Source organism: Muscardinus avellanarius (genome assembly GCF_963383645.1).
Source record: "Muscardinus avellanarius genome assembly, chromosome: 8".
Classification (NCBI taxonomy): domain Eukaryota; kingdom Metazoa; phylum Chordata; class Mammalia; order Rodentia; family Gliridae; genus Muscardinus; species Muscardinus avellanarius.
The window spans coordinates 110,200,945-110,224,013 of record NC_137794.1 but is presented as its reverse complement, the minus strand read 5'-3'; the positions used below and the strand labels follow the sequence as shown (position 1 = coordinate 110,224,013).

The window sequence follows — 23,069 nt, the reverse complement described above, 5'->3', positions numbered from 1 at the left end:
TTGTCTTTGGATATACAATATTTTTTTATTTTTTAGGGAGTTTGTATATTCTTCTGTTGCCTGTGCCATTGAAATCACATCTAAGAAATCACTGCCAATTTCAATGTTGTGAGGTTTTATGACCCAGATTTTCTTCTAAAAGTTTATAGTCTTAAGATTTATATTTAGGTCTTTTATCTATTTTGAGTTAATATTTGTATATGGGATTAGGTAAGGGTCCAATTTTATTCTTTTCCATGTAAGTATTATTTTTCAACAATATTTAGTTAAAAGATTATTATTTCTACCACCAAATGTTCGTGGAAACCTTGTCAAAAATAACTTGACAATATAGGGAAGAATTTAGCTCTAGGCTTTTATTTAACTCTAATCGTTTATATATCTGCCTTTAGAACAGTACTACACTGTTTCAATTATTGTAGCTTTATATGGTTTGAAATAAAAAAATATATCTTGTAGCTTTGTTCTTTTTCAAGATTGTTTTGGGTATCTAGTATCCATATTCCATATTAGGATAGATTTTTTTTCTGAAAAATAAATATATAAATATATGATAATTTCACCTAAAAAAAAGAAAAAATATTCTCTGGTAAGAAAAAAAGCAAAAAGAAATATTGAAATGTTATATTTATGTTATCAAAAGCTTGGTATCAGACAAATGAAACTTATGTGAGATTATCATTTTTAATTTTGGATAAATTGCTATAATACTAGATGTCAACCACTAAGCCAAGCATGGGAAGGAGGGATGGGGAGGGAATGGGGTGGGGATCGGGTGGGGGTTGACTAGCGATGTGTGCATGTATGTCTACAAAAGTTTTCTTTGTATCCCACTATGATGTATGAATACAGTGCACCAATAAAAAATTAAAAAAATAATAATAATTACTCAGCCATAAAGAACAAAGTCATGGCATTTTTAGGAAAATGGATGCAACTGGAAAATATTATGCTGAGATCAACCAGTTTCAGAAAGCCAAAGATTGTATGTCATCTCTCAGGCTGTGTGTCTTTCTGAAGGGCTCCAAACTCACTTGCTCTTAATCAGGACTCCATTCCTACTTGGGCCCGGGTCTTGTCATCCCCCTCTCTCCTTGTTCCCACACACCCTCCACCTGCAGGTCCTCGCTCGATCGCCTCCTCTGAAAGGCCACCTCTCTCCATTTATCAACACTGCTGCCTCACCCGGGGCCGTGCGGAACACAAAAGACCCCGCTGAGAAGTGTTTGATGGCTGGCTTTGAGGGACCCTGCTCTCAGGACCTCAGGCCAGCTTTCCCCCAAGATTTCTTCATGCCTGGCCAGTCTCAGTGCCACGTGATCAGTGGCATCTCTGTGTAAACAGAAGTGAAGTCACGTGCAGGGTGAAGCACAGACAGGCTTCCCAGGACACAGCGGGCTGGCTCCGACTTCCATGGGAGTCTGGGTCACCCCCATCCTGCCCCAACCCATGATGAGGCGAGTTTCTCTTAGACCTCCTCTTCCTCTCTTTTATGTGGAGAAAATTCAAAAGACTACATGTTGTACCAGAAGCCCAAGAGGCCTGTCCTCATTCAGGCCCAGACTGGAGTCCACATTTGCTAAAAAACAAACCAAACCAAATAAAATCCCCTCTGCAACCTTCAGGTGAGCCAGTAGTGTACAACTGAGGATGAGGTGAAAAGTAGGAGACCCAGACAGATGAAAAACTTGTCAGCTCCAAACAACGTCATCCTGAGACTGGGCACTCTGACTGCTTTCCATGTGAAAAATCCTCCCAGGAAGAATCACAACACAGAAGTAGTGACTCAGGGGGGAATTTGGTTCCCAGCCCTCAAACAGAGCCAATTTACCTGCATGGAAAAACCATCTGGGGAGAGGACGGCTCTGAAATGAAGGACTGGAGTGTCCTTCTGTGGTTTCAGATGACTTCAGACTCAAATTCTAGGTCCTGCCGCTAATGCTAAAGCCATGCTCGCACTCTCGGCCTGGATTTCTCCTTTGGCTTCCTGCAATCCTTTGACATTTCACTTGGCGTGGGAGCAGAGAGGTAGCTGGAGAGTTTTATTGTTGTTTGTTTGTTTTTTTTGCTGGAATAACTCTGGGTCCTTACTATGAGATGGCTTGAGGTTCTGTCTGACTCCGAGATGCCTGTGCCTCCTCATGGGGGTAAAGACACAGAATGCCAGGTGTCTGAACTCAGCAGCCAATAGAATCAGGAGCCTGAGGGACACGAGGTATCCTCTCAGAGCTCGGCCTGCATGTGCTGGCCAGGCCCGTCGACAATAGGGTCAGCAAAGGTCAGGATCCAATCAAGCACACACCACCTCTAGATCCCAGCAAGTGTTCCCCATCGGCACGCCACTCCATCGTCTCCTTTGCCCAGCAAGAGGTGTGGAGAGAGGAGAGCAGGCCCGATGTGCAGGTTTTACTTGCCCGGCACAACAGTTGATCTTGGTGGGACCCAACGTCCAGGGGCCCAGGATGCTAAGATGAAGCTTCAAAGAACAAAATGATGAAAACCGGGCCAAGATCCCTCCCCTCATCCAGAAAAACGTCCCGACCCAAGGACTCTGTGCTATCGGAAGGCGTAACTAAAGGTTAAAGTGATGGAGACCAGGTGATAGAGAAGGAGTTATAACTCTGAAAAGCTATCACGAGTCTTACGACTGGAACAGCGTCCTGTCTCAAATGGGCCCCTAAATACTGAAATAGCAAACACAACCATCACAAAGCAACGCGTACGGTTTGACGTTAAACTCACCTAACTTTTCAATTTCATGTGTCCGCTCATCTCTTGTCAGTGGAATGTAATTCATCTTCCGGCCACTTTCTCCGTAGCCCAGAAGAAAACCCCGAGATCTGCGTGGACTCTTGGCTCCAGACAGGCGTGGCGCCTTCCACGCCACGGACAGCCTGTCGTCTGAGGACCGGACCCGCACGCGCAAGGGCTTGTTGGGCACTTCCTTTTCTTAAAGAGGACACGACATAGAAACCATTAAAGAGGACACGACTTTGAGGCTGCCATGGTGCTCACTGAACTTCAGCAAATAGATGCAGGGCTTAACACACCCCTGCTTGGCGACCGATTCCAGTAAGATCACTTTCTCCGAGGGTTTCAGTACTCCTGCCACACGTTCCTCACAGTGCTTTAGACCAAATGAAAACGTGCCATGTGGACAGGCTGCCAGGCAGAAACCCTGGATGCTTACCGTGTCCCTCTTTATCTATTTCCTTTTTCTCCCTTTAGGCCAAAACTATTCTCTGGCAAGATCTAAAGGTCAACGTAAAAACATAGCAGAGAACCATTACATACTATTTATAATGGTCCTCCAGAAAGCTTTAACACTGTAATGTTGAAAAGACAGGCTTCCCTTGCCTTTGCAATGAACTGCTAAGAACCAAATACTGATTTCTGTTGGCGGTGTTCATTTTTCTTCCATGTGTAAGTCCAGCCCCTCCAGGCAAGCCCTGACTGTGCGGCACCCTTGCTGCTAGCCTCAGCATCTATTTTCTTCTTGCAAAATGAATCCGCTTCGTGAAATCCTCTTGCTAAAACTGACTGAGAAATACTCTCATTATTAACTTTCTCAAAGCCATGTGTTCTGGTGGTCACCAACTAGTGTTTAAAGTTTGGCTTCCACATCAATTAAGAGCTGCTGTCTTTGGAAACAAGTGTTATGTATCATGTGACTACCACATGGCCCATTTCTAACCGTGGACCATTTGCTAGCCCTCTTTAAAGGATGCAACCAGACTAAGGTCTTTCTAACTGTGGAAGGCAGTTACTTCCAAGTATTCTCCTGGTACTTTGTACATTACCCCATCAGCAATTCTGTCCAATTTTAGGAGACTGGAAAATTCCCAGCTAAGACATAAAAATAAAAACGAATGTCATGAGTTAGTGTGAGCCTCAAAAACATGTAAATAAACAGCCATCGCAGATGGCTATTCTGCCAGACACCTGGTTCCAAAGACACGAATCTAACCAAAGGAATATTCTTTTGTAGATCAGCTAAAGTTACTGACCAATCACTGGACACCCTGTTCCCAAAGGCTACTAAGAGAATACCATGTAATGCTCAACATTTTCCCTAATCTACAAAATAGTAATTCAAGTTTTTTAATTTTGATCTAATAATATAGTCCAGCAAAATGAAACAAGATGTTTACAGTGCTTATATCTCATATAAGATAGGTCTTATATGAGTCACCATAAAATAAACACAGTGGTCCTGGGACCACTCTGTCACCACTGGGCCATGCAGATGGTGGCAGGTCTCTATTCAGGGCCAAGAGATTCTGAATGGCAGTCCTCAGTAAAAAGACAAAAAACAGCCGGGCATGGTGGCGCACGCTTGTAATCCCCGTGCTTGGGAGGCGGAGACAGGAGGATCGCGCAGGTTCGAAGCCAGCCGTGCTGGCGTAAGAGACCCTGTTTCAAAAATATAAAATAGGTCTGGGAGTGTAGCCCGGAGGAAGGAGGGCTTCCAGGAACCCCAGTACCACCAAAAAAAAAAAAAAGACAGAAAACAGTCAACAGTCATATGCAAAAAGACCCCTGGAGTTTCCTGAAGTGATGGGGTCCTCAGGGAAGAAGGTGTGAAGTTCCAAGGACAAGGGTGTTGGTCACAGATGGCACCAGTTTGTCACCTGAGGTAGCCACCCCGGGGCTCTGTCCTGGTACATGCCAGGCCCTCTGAACTTCAGACACTCTGTCCAATGGCAGGGAGTGCAGCCGTCCAGTCAGACTCCACGGCTCCCCCTGTGCGCAGGCACCAGCCACTCCACGGGGGTCCAGAAAGGGGCCAGGCCCACAGCTGCGGGGAACAGGGCCGACTCACCAACCCATCGCTTGCCCACTTCATGGAGCTCCACAGTTTGCATCAAGGGCTGGTCATCTTGCAACATAGCCCCGAGGTGAGAGGGAAAGCTATTCTCACGCCCACAAGAAAACTGAGACCCAAGAAGTGAGGTCGCTGACCTGAGGTCACAAGGCTGCCTGGTACCAAGCAGGGAGGGGCATGGATGCCACCATTCTGATCCCGAGTGAGTCCCCTCTTAAGGATGCCTTGTGCTCCATCTCAGCCCCCTCCTCAACCCCATGGGCCCGTCCACCAGCCACCCAGACCCTTCCACTCATGAACTTGAAACCAGGGTTTGGGGCTGCCCAGGCTCCCTGCAGCCTGTGAACACACCGCCTTACCCCGCAGGCAGTAAACATAAAAAACCAGACAGGACCCTTAGCAGGTAGCAAATGGAATGAGAAGGACTCTGGTGACCCCCAGAGAACTGACCATTCTACCACTACCTAGTGCTCACCGCCTGGGTGAAGACCACAGGCGGAGTGAGGACATCATTCCTCTAAACACAGGCTTCTCAAAACTTTGGGTTCCGAAAAGCCAACCACCTTTTCATCAAGTATTTTGAAACCTTCCTGTATTTAGTATTCTGAGTTATATATACCATCAAACATTTTTTATAGATCAGCTGGTAATCCACTTTAAAGCTGCTGTGCACATTAAGTAAGTTCCCCATATGGTTGAAATACATTTGCAATTAAATTATTGAAGTGCTCTCTCTAAGCTGTATGTGAGAGCCTCGCCAAAGCCTTCTGAGATTCTCTAGTAAATCTCTGTAGGTCTTTTATCTTGAAAACAGGAAGTCACAACTGCTGAGAGCATCAGGTTCACATCAGCTAGCGCCGAGTGCAGTTCACCCTTGACAGACACCTTCTTTCCACTGTTCCCAGAGCAATAGAACCAGATAAGTCATACTCAGAGCTGGTCCATTATGGAAGACCTGCAGCGGTCATTACACCATCTACTTGTGTAGTAGACTTTTCACAGCTGGGCAAAACTATTTCTGATTATAGTAGACATCAGAAAGCCATGTAGGACTGGGATATTCCTCCTGATGTGTATCACCAGCATCACAAATTGGCAAATATTCTGAAAGTTGTGCAGAATCAAAATCTGTCCTTTTGATCTGGGCGCAGTGGCGCACGCTTGTATTCCAGCATTTGGGAGGCTGAGACAGGAGGATCACCGTTCACAGACAGCCTCAACTACTTAGAGAGGCCCTTTGCAACTCAGTGAGACCCTGTTTCAAAATAAAGAATAAAAAATAGGGCTGGGGTGTAGCTCGGAGGTACCATGCCCCTGGATTCCATCCCCATTACTGAATTTTTTTATTTTTATTTTTATTTATTTATTTAATTTTTGCAATACTGGAGATGGAACCTAGGGGTATTGTACCTTTGAGCTATACCCCCAACCCTATTTTTTATTCTTTATTTTGAAACAGGGTCTCACTGAGTTGTAAAGGGTCTCGCTAAGTAGCTGAGGCTGTCTGCAAACTGTGATTCTCCAATCTCCGCCTCCTGAATGCTAGGATTACAAGCATGTGCCACCACGCCAGCCTGAAAAAAATTAACACTATTCTTTGCCCACTGATAATCCTATGTCTGGTAAATGTGGCAGCTTCCCAGTTGGGCTTACAACAGCTCTAATTTCAGACTCTACATTGAATCTATTTCTTATGGGTAACTTTTACACTTCTTCCTAAGCCTCAGTTTCTTCCCCAGTAAAACGCTATATAGCATACCAGGTTTTGTAACACAGTCCACTTAGAGCATTCAGGATCATATTTAGCATATATTGAGCACATTATCTATGTTTGTGGTAACTATAGGTTGGGTGATAAGCACCCCTAGAGGTCCATTTGATAAAGGCTTGGTCCCCAGGATAGAGCTTAAAGGAAGATGGGGACCTTTGAAAGGTGAGGCTTGGTGGTAGGTCTTTATGTCCTTGGGGGTGTGCCCTTGAAGACACTCTGGCTGTGAGATGAGCTGTTTTTCTCTGTTGTGTGTTCCTGTCCTGAGCGCTGCCTTACCACAGCCCACAGCAATGGGTGAACTGATCACAGAGTGGAACTCCAAACCCGTGAGTCCAAAGAAACCTTTTCTCTTTCTAAACTAGATACCTGGGGTATTCATTACAGTGACATAAAGCTAAGTAACACAGTGGTCACAGAAAAAATGACATCCCACTTTCATTAGCTCTGTGACCTGAGTGGACAGGCCCCTAGGTACATGAGTGTGTCCCAGAGCTCACCTCGATGCCTCGCATACAGGGTCACTAAAACCCGATCAGAGCAAAAGAGAACTTGTTACCCCAAACCCTTTACGCTAACAGTCTTTCCAAATATGAAGTTACCTATATTCAGATGACTTTTTGGCATCATGAACTAGAAGCCTTAATCATCTTCATCAACATCTAACATACTCAGTTCTCAAGGGCCCTACTCCTCACTAGTATAAAGAACACCAGCAGACTGTGGGGCATCCATTAGTCCACAGAACTTGGACTGTCCCACCAACCTTGCCCGAAGGCCCTCAGCGCTGACCGCAAAGCTTCACAAAGATAACCCGTCCCCATCCCCGTGGCCTAAAGGAGCAGGCCTGCATGCTCAAGGATCTTCAATGCCCATCCTCTGCCCAGGCAACTGCCCCACTGTGCCAACTGGAGCCTTCAGTATAATGTGGACACTGAGCAGCAGGGTGGGAGGGAGTCCATATACTTACAGCAAAGTCGAGCAGCTCAAACTCACCGGGAGCCGTGAAAACACGCCCCAGGCCCACACTGGCGGGACCCGGAGAGGCTCCTGGCCTGCAGTGCACTTCTGATACATAAACAAGACAAGGAAGAGGAAATCAAGCATGAGAAAGAGAAGAAGGAGGGGAGACAAAGGGAGGGAAGACGCTAGAGAGCAGTGAACATCACCTGTCCACAGCCAGGAGGCAGCAGGACGTGGACTTGGTGCTGCACTCTGAGCCTCAGCCCCCGACGCCTAATGAGACCTCCAAGGTGCTGGAGTTACAGCAAATGTCTCTCCAGCCTATCTCTGCCAGGAGCCCATTCTTCCTGGGCAAATTCTGACACATAGTCCTCCAGAACCATCTTTGAATAGATTCACAAAACTCTTCTCCAAGACACTCAATATTTGCAGTACAATCATATGTCACTTAACATCAGGGACATATTCTGAAAAATGCATCCTTAGGTAATTCTGTCACGTCAACATCATAGTGTGTGCTTACACAAACTAAGACCACTATGACATCACTAGACGACATAAACTCATGGGACCATATGTGGAAGGGTGGCCCGTGGCTATGCAGCATATGATTGTATTTTCGCTAAAGTATCTTTAACACCACGTTTTCCCCTCTAATAAATGAGCTCCATACTTTAAGCTCTTTACAAAAGTTTATTTAAATAAGCCCAGGTAGTTACCAAAAATATAGGAAAAAGGGAACCTCATTTCTTTATTTTGAAAAAAAAATCTGTCAGACTATCACTCAGCAGGTATCTTTATTCTAGACACTGGGTGCATGTCCTCAGGACACAGCCAAGGACAACCTGTCACAAATAAGAGAGGGAGGCTCAGCCAGGTGAGGGGACATTTCATAGACAGGTGGCAGAAGGTGCTGAGCAGAAGGTGGAGCCAGGTCTACCACACCTGCAGCCCCAGGTCTCTCTGCTCCAGCTCGAGTTCAAAGCTCCTGGTGGTGCCAATGTTTGTGTCCAGTGGCCATACAGTGGCATGATCGTGGAGCAGACTCTGGGAGAAGATCCTGGGTATCTCTGAACACTGCCAGTGAAGAAGCTAGCGTTAGCACCAGGAATCCCTGCCTACAGCGTTCATGCACAGCCACTTAGAGTCCACAAGGCTTCCAAGGACCTGGTTGCTCATCGGGAAAATCGGTGCCATGTGTCCCCTTGGGATCAACTCATTGCACTGTTCTCTTAAACTTAGAGTGTACCTAGTGCTCTGAGGACAGTCCGTGGGACGAAGAGGCACGTACCTGGTCACTGCCTGACTCACCCTGGGCAGTGGTCAGAACCCAACAGAAAGAAACAAAGCAAGAGGCCAGCGCCCTGCCATCCTCAGGGCGCTGGCGCAGCAGCCTCTGCCGGTGCCTGGGCCGGGGAAGCCTTGCTGAATTTTCAGGATTTGGAGGAGAGAGAGGGTCTTAAAAGAAAACCAGGATGGGGATAAAAGAACTCACTCTCCCCCAACTTAATGAATGTTCAGTAATAACATTACAGGTCGCAGAAGTCTGTAGAGCCTTTGTAAAGCACTTAAAACAAATTTTGCAAACACAGTAACCAACAAAGGAGCCTTTGGTTGGAGATTTTTGCCGCTTACTAGAACTGTGACTGAGATCTTCCTTCCTCAGTCTCCAGGATCCTGCAGGCGTCCAGGGTATCTTCAAACAAGGAAGCCACAGGAAGCCCCACTGAGCGTGAGTCTAGACAGCCATGGCGCACTCGGAGGCGTCCGCAGCTCATGCTTGGCCACTGACATCCGTAGCCAAAATGTGGTCCTTGAAACCTAGCTGGTCTGCCTCAGGAACAGAGCCAGCATGTCAAGACATCCCGGGGTGGCTGGTTTTCCACCGCTTTGCTTTTGTGTTTCTCAAAAGAGCAGGTGTATCAATTAACCAAGCTTTTTATTTTTTCAAACTTTTCGCCAAATTATACCTAAACACACACACAAAAATGAACAAAAAAACGTGTTCCCCCGGAGGCTGGAGAAAGGCAGTTTATTCGCAGTCTTGGTTTTACTTTTAAATTATATTAGAATTTTGTAGACTATTCCATAATATTTTAGTGTTTGTTTAATTTTTTTTTTTTTGGTACTGAGGATTGAACCCAGTGGCATTCTACCTCTGAGCTACACCCACCAACCCTATTTGATTTTATTTATTTATTTGTTTGTTTGTTTATTTATTCAACAGGGTATTGCTAATTTGCTGCGGTTAGCCTCGAACCTGCAATCCTCCTGTCTCAGCCTCCTAAGTACTGCAATTACAGGTTTGTTTTAAAACTTTAAATAACATTTTCAATACCTTACCATCAAAAGGATGGTCCTGTGTTTGAAGACAAATCCCTTTTTTTTGAATGAAGAAGTGCACAACTCTGAATCCTTCTATTCTTTGACAAAATTATCATCTATTAAACTATTCATCAAAACAAGGGCATTGCAGATTTTCAAAATCTCAAAAATAAAATAAGTAAAAGTATAGATACATATTGATCACTTATCAATAAATTCTTATAAATTAATCTTATCATCTTCCTTAACAATGAAATGTGATACTTTTTACCTGGAAGAAAATAACCAAGTCTATGCCTTCCAGATATTCAGGGGTTGTTTTGTTTTTTAAGTTATTTTTCTATCATGTGCTACAAGTGGCTTTGGCTAGCAATCCTAGTATCTTTTTTATCAGACCATATAATAAATGGAGCATTGCCTTTTCTAGCAGAGCACGTTGGCAGTTGCAGCCTGCAAAGGTTCCTACAGCAGAAGGCTAAATAATCGCACTGGACATAAAACCAAAAATGATTTGGAGCATAACTGCCTCTGACCCCAGGATTTCTGTAGTAACACTTGCTTACTCAGAAGGGACACACGTGCGCACACACACACACACACACACACACACACACACACATACGTTTCTATTAGAGAAAGCATGAGAAATTAATTACCTACCAAAAAGCAAGAAATTTACTTGTTCTAAGACTACTATCATTAAGAAGACTCTATCAGGAACAGCATAAAAATAAAATCATCACTTGAAATACGAATTATGAGAGTCAAACATAAGGCATTTACATTCATTAGTAAAATGTGAGTGTTTGTCTGGTTACGTGTGTATTTTCAGGAGTAAACTCTTTGCCTACTTTGCACATTTTCTAGGCATAGAGTCATTCTCCCTTACCCAAAGTTTCACTTTCTGGGATTCAGTTACTAGTCAGTGGTGGCCCAATAATATTAAATGAAAATTCCAGAGATAAGCAATTCCCAAGTTTGAAATTTCACACTTTTATCCTATTCTGCATAATAGGATAAAATCTCATGCCCTCCCACTTTACCCCACCCAGGATGTGAATCAACCCTCCATGTCACATATCCATGAGGTACACCCTTGCCTCCTGTTGGGCACTCAGGGGCCTTGTGGTCACCAGACTGACTCTTACCATATCACCATGCTTCTGTTCAAGCTGTGTCTACTCAGTGACCTAATGCTGTCTCACAGTGCCTACATCATTCACCGCACTTCACCTATTCATATAGATTTCACATCACCTCACATCACCACAAGAAGAAGAGGGGTGAATACAGTGAAAACAGTTATCTTGAGAGAGGTCACATTCACAGAACTTTTATTGCAATGTATTGTTATAACTCTTCTATTTTATCATTAGCTATTGTTGTTAATCTCTCATTGTGCCAAATTTATAAGTTAAAATTATAGGTATGCACATGTAGCCAAAAAAAAAAAAGCATAGCAACCTGTAGAGTTCAGTATTATCTGCTGTTTCAGATATCCACTGGGGGCTTGGAATGTATTCCCTGCAGATAAAGGGGGCTCACTGCGTTGTTGATGTTTCCTGAGTTTTTCCTTGGTCTCTTGTTCGTCTCTCTCCCAGTCTTCTACTCACACACTCTACTTCAGCCGCCTCTCTCTAGCACGGCTCTAAATTCATGCCTGGCTCTAACTCCTCTCTTCCAACTTCCTTCACCTCCAGCCACCTACAAGACACCTGCATTGCCACGCCCCAGAGCACCTCAAGCCTGGCACGTCTGAGCAAGAACATATCGCCTCTCCCCAAAGCCGGTTTCCTTTGAATGGTCTACCCCAGCAGAACTGATTTAAGAAGCATAACGTGGCCATTTGTTTTAACATACTCACCTTCCTCCCAACAATAACACCAGATTGATATATTTACACACATGTCGCAGGATAAAAGGACATAGCTCCTCGTCGTGTTGCCTTTGGGATATTGCCCAGCCACATTCTGGGATAACTACATTCATTGTGCTTATTCTTTCGCCATCAATTAAATACATTCGAGGAACAACACACAGGAAATGTCAATGCTTGTACTTCAGTAAGTACGACAAGACAACCAGACAGTATCGACATCTAAGGGGTGTGACATACACAGATACAAATATGGAGCAGAGATGGAAGGCAGGTGATCTAACAAGTCACAACATTATCCCAAGGTTGCCGCATAAGAGAGCAAGACTAGCTGCAGCATACCAGCCAATAAAAGATGGTGCTTTGTGGGTCTCATTCATTGACTATGCCCGCAGATAAAAGAACTGTAAAATTCCTAATGGGGCCAGTATTACCATCTCAGCCACCATATTTGCCTAGTAACAGGACGACAGTCTCCCCAGATGTAGACGCCGATGCCCCCCCACCAGAGGGGACATGAGGGGGGGACAGGCGATGAGTGACAGGCTGCGGTCTGGTCCATCGAGACTGTGTGGCACGTGTGTTAGTTTAGCGATGGGAACGGAACGGAGGTTTGTGAGAACATGTGTGTGACGGAAGCGCGACCCTCCGGAGAGACGCGGCTTCAGTGAAGACATGAACCGGGGGAGCGAGTGGTACCTGTGGCCGTTTCATTAAATGGTCCTGGACCCTTATTGGGCAAACCATCACTCGTGATCCATTCACCTCCTAAATCAGGGAAATGCAACTTGGTCGTTAGAAACAAGGACCAGAGGACACCCTACATCTCGGTGCATCCTTAACACAGAGCACATGAGCTATTAGAGTCTTGAAGAGGATCTGCTCGGGCCCGAGGAGTGGTTCCACACCTACGTCTCATGGGTGATACCTATTTTGGGTTTATTGTAGCGCATATTGAAAAAAATCAGATAAAATGCTAATAACCTACATTAAAATGACTATAAAATAAGGGATAAAATAAGGGATAAGCCTCTCCTAGTTTACCATCTTTTGGCTTGCTATACTAGTCTAGAAAATTCTATTTAGGTTACCCTTCAATAATGCAAAATTTAAAGCCGGGCATGGTGGCGCACGCTTGTAATCCCTGCACTTGGGAGGCTGAGACAGGAGGATCACACAGGTTCGAAGCCAGCCTCAGCTACTTAGTGAGGCTCTCGGCAACTTAGTGAGACCCTGTTTCCAAAAATAGGTCTGGGAGTATAACCCAGAGGTAGAAAGCCTCTGGGTTCCACCCCCAGTATCACAAAATGATAATAATGATAATAATAATAATAATAATAATAATAATGCAAAATTTATATGGACCTGAAAAAAGAGGGAGGAAAATCTCTCCTGATCTGAGTAACAAACCTACTGCCTGGACTCTAGAGAGGACTTACCGGGTGGGCTTTCAGCTCTGTAAACAGGACGGCTCACTCCACTGGGGTTTTCTGCAGTAACCAGCACAAAGTACACTACCCCCGGCTCTGAAACATACGGGTCACGTCAAGCCACCGTATCAAATCTCCAAGAGCGACACAGTTTGATTCACCAGTCATCTTCCTTATACCATTTATAACCAAACATCAAAATCAGTATTAAATGACAAACTAACAGTAACTTCCTCCTCAGTTTTCACTAATATTCTTCTCATGCAACAGAAACACACTTGGCCCAAGCACAGAATTTATTTAGTGCACAAGGCACATGGCATGTGTGCTAACTCTGGATCAAACACAGCCAATAAGAAGAGCTCTGAGGGTTTTTAATGTGGAATCGGCATAGGAAATAGGAACTCACAGTCTGCTAGTTCTTATTTGAACATACAGTGTCAGAAACGGCAAATAATATTTCCTTCGTGGAAGCTCTGAGTGGAAAGCTCCAGAAAGAAGAAAATATCAGTGTGACTCCTGAACCACAGCACATGAGAGTTCTTCATGACGCTACATAAAGCTTCATGTAATTTCCTTTTTCATAATAAACTATTCCCTAGGTTATAACGTCTGCATATTATTTTTGACCTTTTAACAGAAAGTTAGAAAACCCCTTTTCATGAAAATGCTAATCTTGAAATAAGTGGGCTTCCCCTTTTTACTTTTATCTCAAGGTCAAGGTCAAATGGCAGAGGTCTCTTTGGCTGAGCTCCTGAGGCTGCAGAAGGAAGCCAGGCCATCCTGACACAGAGAGTCCGGGAAAGCAAACCTCCTGGGCAGGTTTTCTTCAACACGAATTATGGTCTTGTGACAGGTAAGCGAGAGTGCACCTTGGGGAAGGCAGCTGGAGAGGCAAGAGAAACGTCTACCATGGCAGTAACGATAACCACAGAAGGGGGGGGCATCCCTTCAGCAGAACCTCACTCAGGAGCCTGCTGTGACTTCTGTCAGCCTGTGGCAGGGCCTGGTGGGAGCTGGGGCTTGGTATAACCTGCCGACTCCAGGGGAAACGCTCCAGGTTCCGACAGAACCCGGGTTACTGCAGGCTCTTTCTTCACTCCAAGCTTATCTGTATTCCAAAGAAATGGAATATGTGTCTCTGATTCCCGTGAACTCGTGAGTGAGCCGCTGGGTGGCTGCCCACCGAGTTCTGCAGCTCTCCTCTCCAATGCTTTTCTTCTCTGCAGCAATCAGAGCAACCCAAGGTTTGAGCAAATACGACCCTGCTCATGCCTTCAATCTGCTGGGGTCTCCACTGACCCTCACAGCTGGACTGGGAGGGGCTGCAGGAAAGCAGATGATTGGGGGGAGGTGCATATCAGGTGAAGCCTAGAGAAATGGCGCCTGGCCTCCTCCATCTCCCTTTTACTTGCTTTCTGCCTCATTATCTTACAGCGCAGGAGATGGAGCAGGAACAAGTACAGCGGGCTGAGGCCGGGGTCTTGCTAAGGAGTCACGGGCTGATTACAACCCACAGGATCAAAGCGCTAGTGTGGCGCAGGGACACCTGGTGTTCTCTATGCTGACCGCTGCTCCTTCCTAATGGTCCATGTAAAGGCTGGACCCTGGCGCGCTGGTAAAACCAGTGGGGTTTCACGTTGCTGGGATCAAAAGCAGGAAGAAGAGGATACAGAGGGGGCAGCCAAAGTCCCAAACCACCTCCATCTGCACGAAGAGGACCTGTACATTAAGGTGAGACTTAAAATGTTCCCAACTTCCAGAATCAAAATAAAACTTAAATGGGTAAAGAGGTATCATCTTTCACCTGATGCGACAAACGGTCTATTCCACTTTTAAGGAAATAACAGTTGATCCTTGACAAATTGAGAATTCAGGGCGTCAACCTCCATGCAGTTGAAAATATGCTTGTAACCTTGCCAGCCCCAAAACTTGGCTACTAAGAGGCTGCTATTTATCAGGACGCCTTCCCAATAACATAAATGGTGGAGGAACACAAATTTTATATGTTACATATTATCTATGGTGAAAAATAAGCAAGAATTGGAGGGATGACTTTTTTACACTGCAGACACAAGTTACTGGAGAGACGCGCTGGTCACTGTGGAACATCACATAATGGCGTTTTAAGTGGATACTTGCAACACTTAGACCCTGCAATAGCAACAGGTGGTTTTTTTTGTTTGTTTGTTTGTTACAGAGGTAAATTATTACAGTAGCGCAGTATGTGCTACAGTTCATTTTTACCATTTGTAATTTGATATTATACCTTCACATTTATTTAGATTTCTCTCTACTGCAAAGGGTGCCATCAGGAACAGTTTGCACGTGTGTGTACAAGTTTTGACAAATTTTAATTTCCTAACAATGGATTTATATGTATTTTGGAAGTGAATGCTAACATAGACTATTATCTACATACATTTTATGCATTCATTACATATCCAATTTTTAAGAGTTTTTATATTTTAGGCTTTATAATTCTTCTGTAAGTGTTTTCAACTTGTCACAAATCTCCAAAAAACAATCTGCATATAAAGGAGACCCACACGGTTCAACCTCGTGTTGTTCAAGGATTAGCTGTACTTGAGTAATCTCTAATTATAAGATGATTTATAAATTATAAGTCTCCATATTTGGCTACCAACTTTTCTAGCAGTCAAATTTCTCTGAAACTAAATGGGTCAATATATTTTCCAAAACCACATTCAGAAACCAAAAATGGTTTGCTCTTTCCTTTTGGGGAGAGGAAAACTTGCGTTCAGCGCATGGTTGGAAGCTGGGGGTCACGGCTAAGTCAGCTGTGCACCTGCCTGAGGACAAGTCTCAGAGTGTGGCTGCCATTCGCATGGAAGCACAGGTACCTGGAGCCCGGCCACACTTTGTCTCATACACAGTTACCACATGAACGTCACTGAACACACTAGCGCACACTTTATTCTGACTCACAACGAGAGCACAGTCACTTACCCACATCCTCAATAAGGAAGGAGTATGTCTCCGCATTCACCTTGATGTACTTAAGATTTTTCAAGGACTTCCCATAGGCAATGTTGTAATACTCCACCGGTCTACTGGTAGCATCTTTGGGTGGGTCCCACATGACCTTCAGGCCCATTTTAGAGGACAGCAGTTTCACGTGCCTTGGCTTCAGTGGGTGGTCAACTATGCAAACAGCACGACTATCAACTTGAAGTAATACAGGTTGGGAAAAGAAGCTTTTGAATGTTCTCTGATATTGTTAGCAAAATCATAAACGACATCTAATCTGTCTGATCCTAAAGGTTTTAAGCATGATCATGTTTGCACATCATTAACAGTCTGGCAGCAAAACAAACACATCAAACCCACAAGATTTTGTGTACTTAGGATAACTGTGGGTGGTAAATTTAAACCAAAAGTGAAACAAATCAAAATAATCTCTAGGCATTCTCTGTCTTGATTACCTTGACATGCCAATGCAAAAAAAATTATGTATTTGTCATCTTCTCCAAAGGCATTCACATATCAAATAAGTTCTTAGTATTCATGTATGATAATTTTTAGACAAGCCTGAAAACACCTCTGAGAAGAATAAGATAAATATTAAGAAGAACAGCCTTTGTATTCAGCTAGATAATAGACTTATTAGGTTCCACAAAGAAAACAAACCAAGATCATTACTGGCTTAAAAGGGAAGTAAACAGCCAGGTGTGGTGGCGCACGCTTGTAATCCCCGCGCTTGGGAGGCGGAGACAGGAGGATCGCACAGGTTCGAAGCCAGCAGTGCTGGCGTAAGGGACCCTGTTTCAAAAATATAAAATAGGTCTGGGAGCGTAGCCCGGAGGTAGAAGGGCTTCCAGGAACCCCAGTACCACCAAAAAAAAAGGGGGGGGGAGTAAACTTCTGGTTTCATCTCCAGAGATCTAATTTAAATGCTTCCATATTTTGTCCCAGAAGAAAAATAAGCCATTAAGAAACACCACCACATTTTATCTTCAGTTATGAGGTTCTAAAAATATTCTTGTATTTTGAAAATTTCCTGAATGAAATGTGACATTTTGTCAAACAAGCCTCTCAGCTCTCTATGTAACTGATACAGTAATGCAAGATAATGTAAATATATGATAGATATCATGCAACTGGAAAACTAACTTTTGGCAAACTTGGACCTGAAAATGATGCATGGTGCTCTGAGAACAGGAAAAAAATAAAGAGAAAAACCTTAAACTTAGTTTCATTAAGAAAACTTCATTTGAAATCTCACAGAAGAAGGAGAAAGGAGGATGTTTCGTGATGGCACATACATTGGTTAGTATGTGATTTTAATATTTAATGAAAATTTTGAAAGGAATATATACAGATGTTACGACATCTGTGTCATTCCTTCCAACACAGAGGGCAGAACTTTACCAAGATCTCATTGGAGAAATTCAACATAAGAATAAAAAGTGTGACCTCGATAGTTTTTGAGGCATTAGAGAAAGGACGTCCATTTTGGAGACAAAAGCATGATGTAGATACAATCCACAAGTCATCTCCCCCACCTCCAGACGTGAGGGCCCTGGAACCCTGGGATAGAGGAAACACAGGCAAGAAAACTGACGCTACAGACTGTAGACGCAGCCTGCCAGTCGCTTTTAGGGTATTATAAGTGAGCAGTAGTGACTACTCTTCTACTCTAAGAAAGTTCATCAGAAATAATTCCCAGAGATCCAGCATCTCACGCTGACCAAAACATGTGCAGAAGCAAAGCAAGACATCCAAGAACTACGAGGGGAAGCTTCTAGTAGGTGTGTCTCCCAGAGAAGAAAATGAACGATGACGAATGAACAAATACGTGAATAACGCTTTTCTTTACCGTCCAATTCCCAAGCTCCCTGAAGAGCAGTCCATTTTTGAACATACATTCTGCAATGTGAGCTCCATGAAGCCCAAACACTAGCAGGCACTAGTGATTCAGTCAGCACATAACCACCGACGCTAGAAAATGATTGACTTTTCTTACTGCTATCTGAAAAGAAGACTGGTTTTTCTGGCCTGCTGTCTTTGTGTTCATCAGCTTTCCACTGCTATAACAAAACACCTGAGATAATCAACTTGCAAGGAGGAAAGCGTTTGGGCTCACAGTTTGGGGACTTTAGTTCATCATCGATGGGCCTCATTGCTCTTGGGTCTGTGGGCAGGCAGCTCATCATGGTGGGGGCACATGGCAGAGCCCAGCTGCCTAGCTTGTGGTGGCCAAGAAATGAGAAAGGGAGGGAGACAGTAGAGTCCCACAGTTCCCTTCAAAGGCACCCCAGTAACCTAAGACCTTCAGTTAGGCCCTGGCTATTAAAGATTCCTCTGCCTTCCAATAGCTCCATGGGCTGAAGACCAAACCTTGAACACATGGGCCTTCATTACCAAACCATAACAGCCTTGCATGTGTCCCTGCACACTGCCTAGGATATTTGTAACTCATGAGAGTTCACATTCACCTGGACACATCAGCCAGCACGGGGAGAGCCATTCAGACCCCTCAGGAGTTCTGATACGATGAACAAAGTAGAGAAGGCAAGGGGAAATACCTCTGGTTGCCAAAATCTAAGGAGCATCATAGCATTCGCTTCCCCAATCAGCATTCCAAGTTCACTTGGGACTTTGTTCTCCACTGGCCATAACCAAGCACCACCACACTGTGTGTCTCAACTCAACCCTCTGTGCCTGCATGTGTGCCTATTCTAAAACATGTAATGGCAGGAGAGAGGAGGGATGGGCAACGGTCTTAGTGAGTGGCTACCACATGCCATTCGCCATTCTAAGCATGAGGTGTTCATAACACACATCGTGTGAAGTGTCATTTACTCCAGATTGCAGACATGAAAAGCAAGACCTGGGACAGAGAGGTGAGGTGAACAGCCCAGAGTCATACAGCTGTACCAAAGAAGACTTGCTAAGTGCAAGCAAAACTTTGCCCAACTCCAAAGCCCACCTCACAAACCCTTGAAGTCTGTCCCTTAAGATAAACAACCAATTACCATATTTACAGAAACTTAGGAAGCCATTCCTATCTTAAAATAGACTGTGAGGTCTGCACAATTATTTTACCATTTTTCCCTTCCCCTCCCTCTCCTCTATGTTCCTTTCTGGGGGACACTCTGCAGCACTGCTCTGGAGTCAGCTCACCTAATGTTGGCTACCCCATCCTCCCTCTTTTTGGAAAGATGGAGCAAGTGAACCATGGGTCTCACTAGGACATTTGCCTTCTTAGGTTGAAGTTTTAACCACAGGAGTGATTTCCTAGTGTTGGAATTCTAGGCCTTAGAGTGTCACCTGGTGGAGGTGATTTCGGAGCATAAAGGCCTTTTGGAGTCCTGAAGTCATACCCTTAAGACAACCGTACAGTCCATCCTCAGAAGATCAGTCCAGATTTTCAGTTTCTCAAGACCATCCATCCAGTAGATCACACCCAACAACAACAACAACAACAACAACACACACACACACACACACACACACACACACACACACACCACCTCTCAGTACACACAGATTGGAGCTAGTGATTCAAAATACTTGACTTGGTTATGATATTTTCATTTTCTAGATTCCCATCAACTTTGATATTAAAAACCAAAAACCAAAGTTAACCCAGGGCTAACTTCAGGACAGCAAGACTGGTAAGAGTGATCTTGTCAGCCATCCAGCCCCACCCCTCACCCCAATGCCCCAGCTCTGAGTGAACTTATCAAACTAGCACATAACTCATAACTGAAGCTAGCGCTCAGGCCAGAGCAACCCAATGTGCACAGACTCAGAATACCTGACAGAGAACATATTTTCAGGCAAAAAGTATGACGATATTTTCTAAACTTAATCATTGTTTGGAAGGTCTTGTGACTATAAGCCTTAAGTGGAAAATAAAGCTAGGAGGGTGAGAGTGGCTCCAGGGCTGCAAGCTAAATTCTAGATTCCTGGCAAGGACTCGGTATTCTGGTCATATAAGGCTGAAATATAACACAGTGGACACTTAAGTATTCTCACAAGCTGAGGGCAGTTCCTCTTGTACTCCAGACATCTGAAGTGTATAATTTTTTATAACAGCTTTCAGTAGACTCATCTACAGGAGATTATACTGGGTGCATTCTTTAAAGCTATATATACTTTGTGATTCTGAAGAAAAAGGACAGACCCAAATGTCAGTACAACAGGAATCATAAAGCCTAATGGGGCCATCGGGGGTGATTTCAGAGAACACATGACAGGCAGGGCCGAGACAGGCTGCTTTGTATCTTGGTGGCATGCAACATGAGGAAATGAGCTTGAGCTGCAGCTGAAGAGATTTAGGGTTAAGTACAAAGAATTTCCTGCCTGCGTCCTTCCCCATCTCCCCCATTCAAGGCTGTCTTGAATGGAGACAGATGGTAAGGTGCTCCAGACAGAAGATGAAGCCAGCAAGAGTCTGCTTGATTCAAGCAATTTTACGCCACAGCAAAGTCATTGCAGTAGTTCCTACCAGTCCATTTTCCAGGTTCAAGAATATTTTGTTGTGCATGTTTATGTTTAGTCAAGTATGCTACATCACTGAAAGTGTGGGCACATAGTCAGCAATCAATAAATCCTAGAAGAATGAATGAATGCCTGAAGTTTGATTTATAAGCAAAATTATATTTTAGTGATCTTTCAGACACCCAGCAGTTTTGAAACTGGATATTTCTGTGCTACAACTTTTGTGAGATGCCTACTGGTTTGTTTGTGAATTAAAAAAGGAAAAGGACACAGCCCAGAATCCTCACTTTTGCCTAGCTCCAAACTGCAGGTCTTATCCCAGAGGACCCCCCGAAGGCCAGTTTAGTTAAAGGGCCAAAGTGAGGATTTTTCAAGGGCTTTTGAAAGATCAATTCTGAACTCCAATGCCTGTCCTCAGGCAGTCTTAAGCTTCCACACACACATCTATCAGGCAGTTTTCCAGGGCTAATGAATGTCCTCAGGAAGTCTGAGCACAGAGCTAAGTCTAGGGCTAACCTGACCAACATCTGCTGGGTCTATTCTTCAGAGTGGACACCTCACCTTCCCACTTTGACGTATCTTTCTCTACTAACACACTTTTAGGGCTCACTGAGACTTTTTTTTAAAGAAAATGATGTCAGACTGTTGAAATCAACCCCAGCATCTCTAACACAAATGCCTACAATGTCCAGGAAGATGGATCTCCAACTCAAATGCTTAGGAGGGCCAGGAAGATGGAGAAAAGGGGGTTTCACCATAAAGAGTGGGTACCACCTGAAGCAGAATTCAGTTTCCTTTTCCCACTCACGAAAAAATTCAGGCCCTAGAAGTTCTGTGTTTGATTTTGTTTATGCTTTATTCACCAAGAAACTAGACATTCTAGGGCAGGATATAGCTCAGTGGTAAAGCACCTGCTTTGCAGGTGTGGCGCTCTGGGTTCTATCCCCAGTTCCAAATATAAAGAAAAGAAAGGAAGAAACTAGACATTCTGATTTTTGTGTGAAATCTCTCAATTTTAAATTAATTTGAAATTAATCCCTATATGAAAGTTCCTTGGAAGTGTCAAGCTGAGCATGCTGAAAATGAAACTCAGTATCTTACTGCTCTGCCCTTGGTTCAGACATTGCCACTCAAACACCTGAGCTGGATGCTCAGAACCATCTCAAGTGGACAAACACATCCACAGCAGATGGAAATAAATAGGTTTCTTCTAGAGAGTAATCTGTCAAGGGCTATTGCTCAGAACAAAGAGAAAGTTCAGAGTCAGTTAATAAAATGAATCAATGGTGACATAGTTCATGGGGATGTCATGCTTAGAAACACTGGGATTCAAAACAGTAACTGAATCTTCCTGGATTCAAAATGTTGCTTCTGTTGCTTTGTTTCTTTGTTTTGCTTTATTTCCTTCAACGCTATATAGTTGCCACATGCTTATATAAAAAGAGAAAGGAATATAGATGTGTGAGAGAGAACAGGATTTCAAGAGCACTACTAAACCAGGAAGAAACAAAGGAATAATGTTCTCCTACTTGGCATTTACTTTGAATTTTCTCTTTTGTAATTTTGAAGCTGACTAATTTTAGCCAAATATGCTACACCACTGAAAGTGTTGGCACATAGTCAGCAATCAATAAATACTCGAGGAATAAATGAATGCCTGAAGTTTGATTTACAGGCAATTTATTCTCTAGAAACATGTAACAACTTTTAACTTCTGTGACTGCAATGAAATGGAGACTACTGACATTCCTTTTAGGTGCTGATGCTGAAACCCACAGTTGAGGTAGAAAATTCACAAATAAAATGATGATGAGGTAGAACTAAGTATTTCCTGAGAAATATTGGATCAATGTGGTAGAGGTAAGAATAAAAACTGCTATTTTTAATTTAATTGGTTTTTTTCCTACCTAGTAATTACTGAAGAAAATTAAGTAACTACAGGTTAGCATGATGGGATTTGAAAACCCAGTCTGAAAAGTGGGTTTGAGTAATTCCATGGGTCTCATTATTCCTCGTCATTCTGGGTTCCACAAGTCACTGATTCTCAGAATCACCACTTCTATCTCAAATAGCAAACAGAAAACATTGAACAAGCAATAGAAAGGGCTTAAATGTTTCATACTGTACCAATAAATAACAAATTCCTTATAATTTTATTTCACCTGACAAGTTTCTATGAAGCAGATTTTCCCTGAATTGGAAGCATGGGTCATGGATGTGTTCACTGTAAGCATTTGGATTCAACATCAAATTGGGAAAATACAGATGTCAGAAATTGAAATGTGTGTGTTGCTGATGAAGATGAGTCATGAAGCGCAGCTCCAATGTGCCACCAACACTGCACTTCTTCCCTGACTCCCTGCCCAGCTCTGGACCATCAGATGAACCCAGAAGGTTGCTGAGCCTGCTGCT

The 23,069-nt window shown here is 43.8% G+C and overlaps 1 protein-coding gene across 1 annotated transcript in view; it reads right to left on the bottom strand.

Moving 5' to 3' along the window:
- FNDC1 (fibronectin type III domain containing 1) overlaps window positions 1–23,069 on the bottom strand; it is a gene marked incomplete at both ends in the record, with an annotated part of 90,516 nt that overhangs the window by 53,223 nt on the left and 14,224 nt on the right. The window contains 4 exons of the mRNA XM_080700800.1: window positions 2,743–2,949; window positions 12,457–12,525; window positions 13,197–13,283; window positions 16,158–16,352. Coding sequence (XP_080556926.1) covers window positions 2,743–2,949; window positions 12,457–12,525; window positions 13,197–13,283; window positions 16,158–16,352 — 558 coding nt within the window. The remainder of the gene's footprint in view (window positions 1–2,742; window positions 2,950–12,456; window positions 12,526–13,196; window positions 13,284–16,157; window positions 16,353–23,069) is intronic.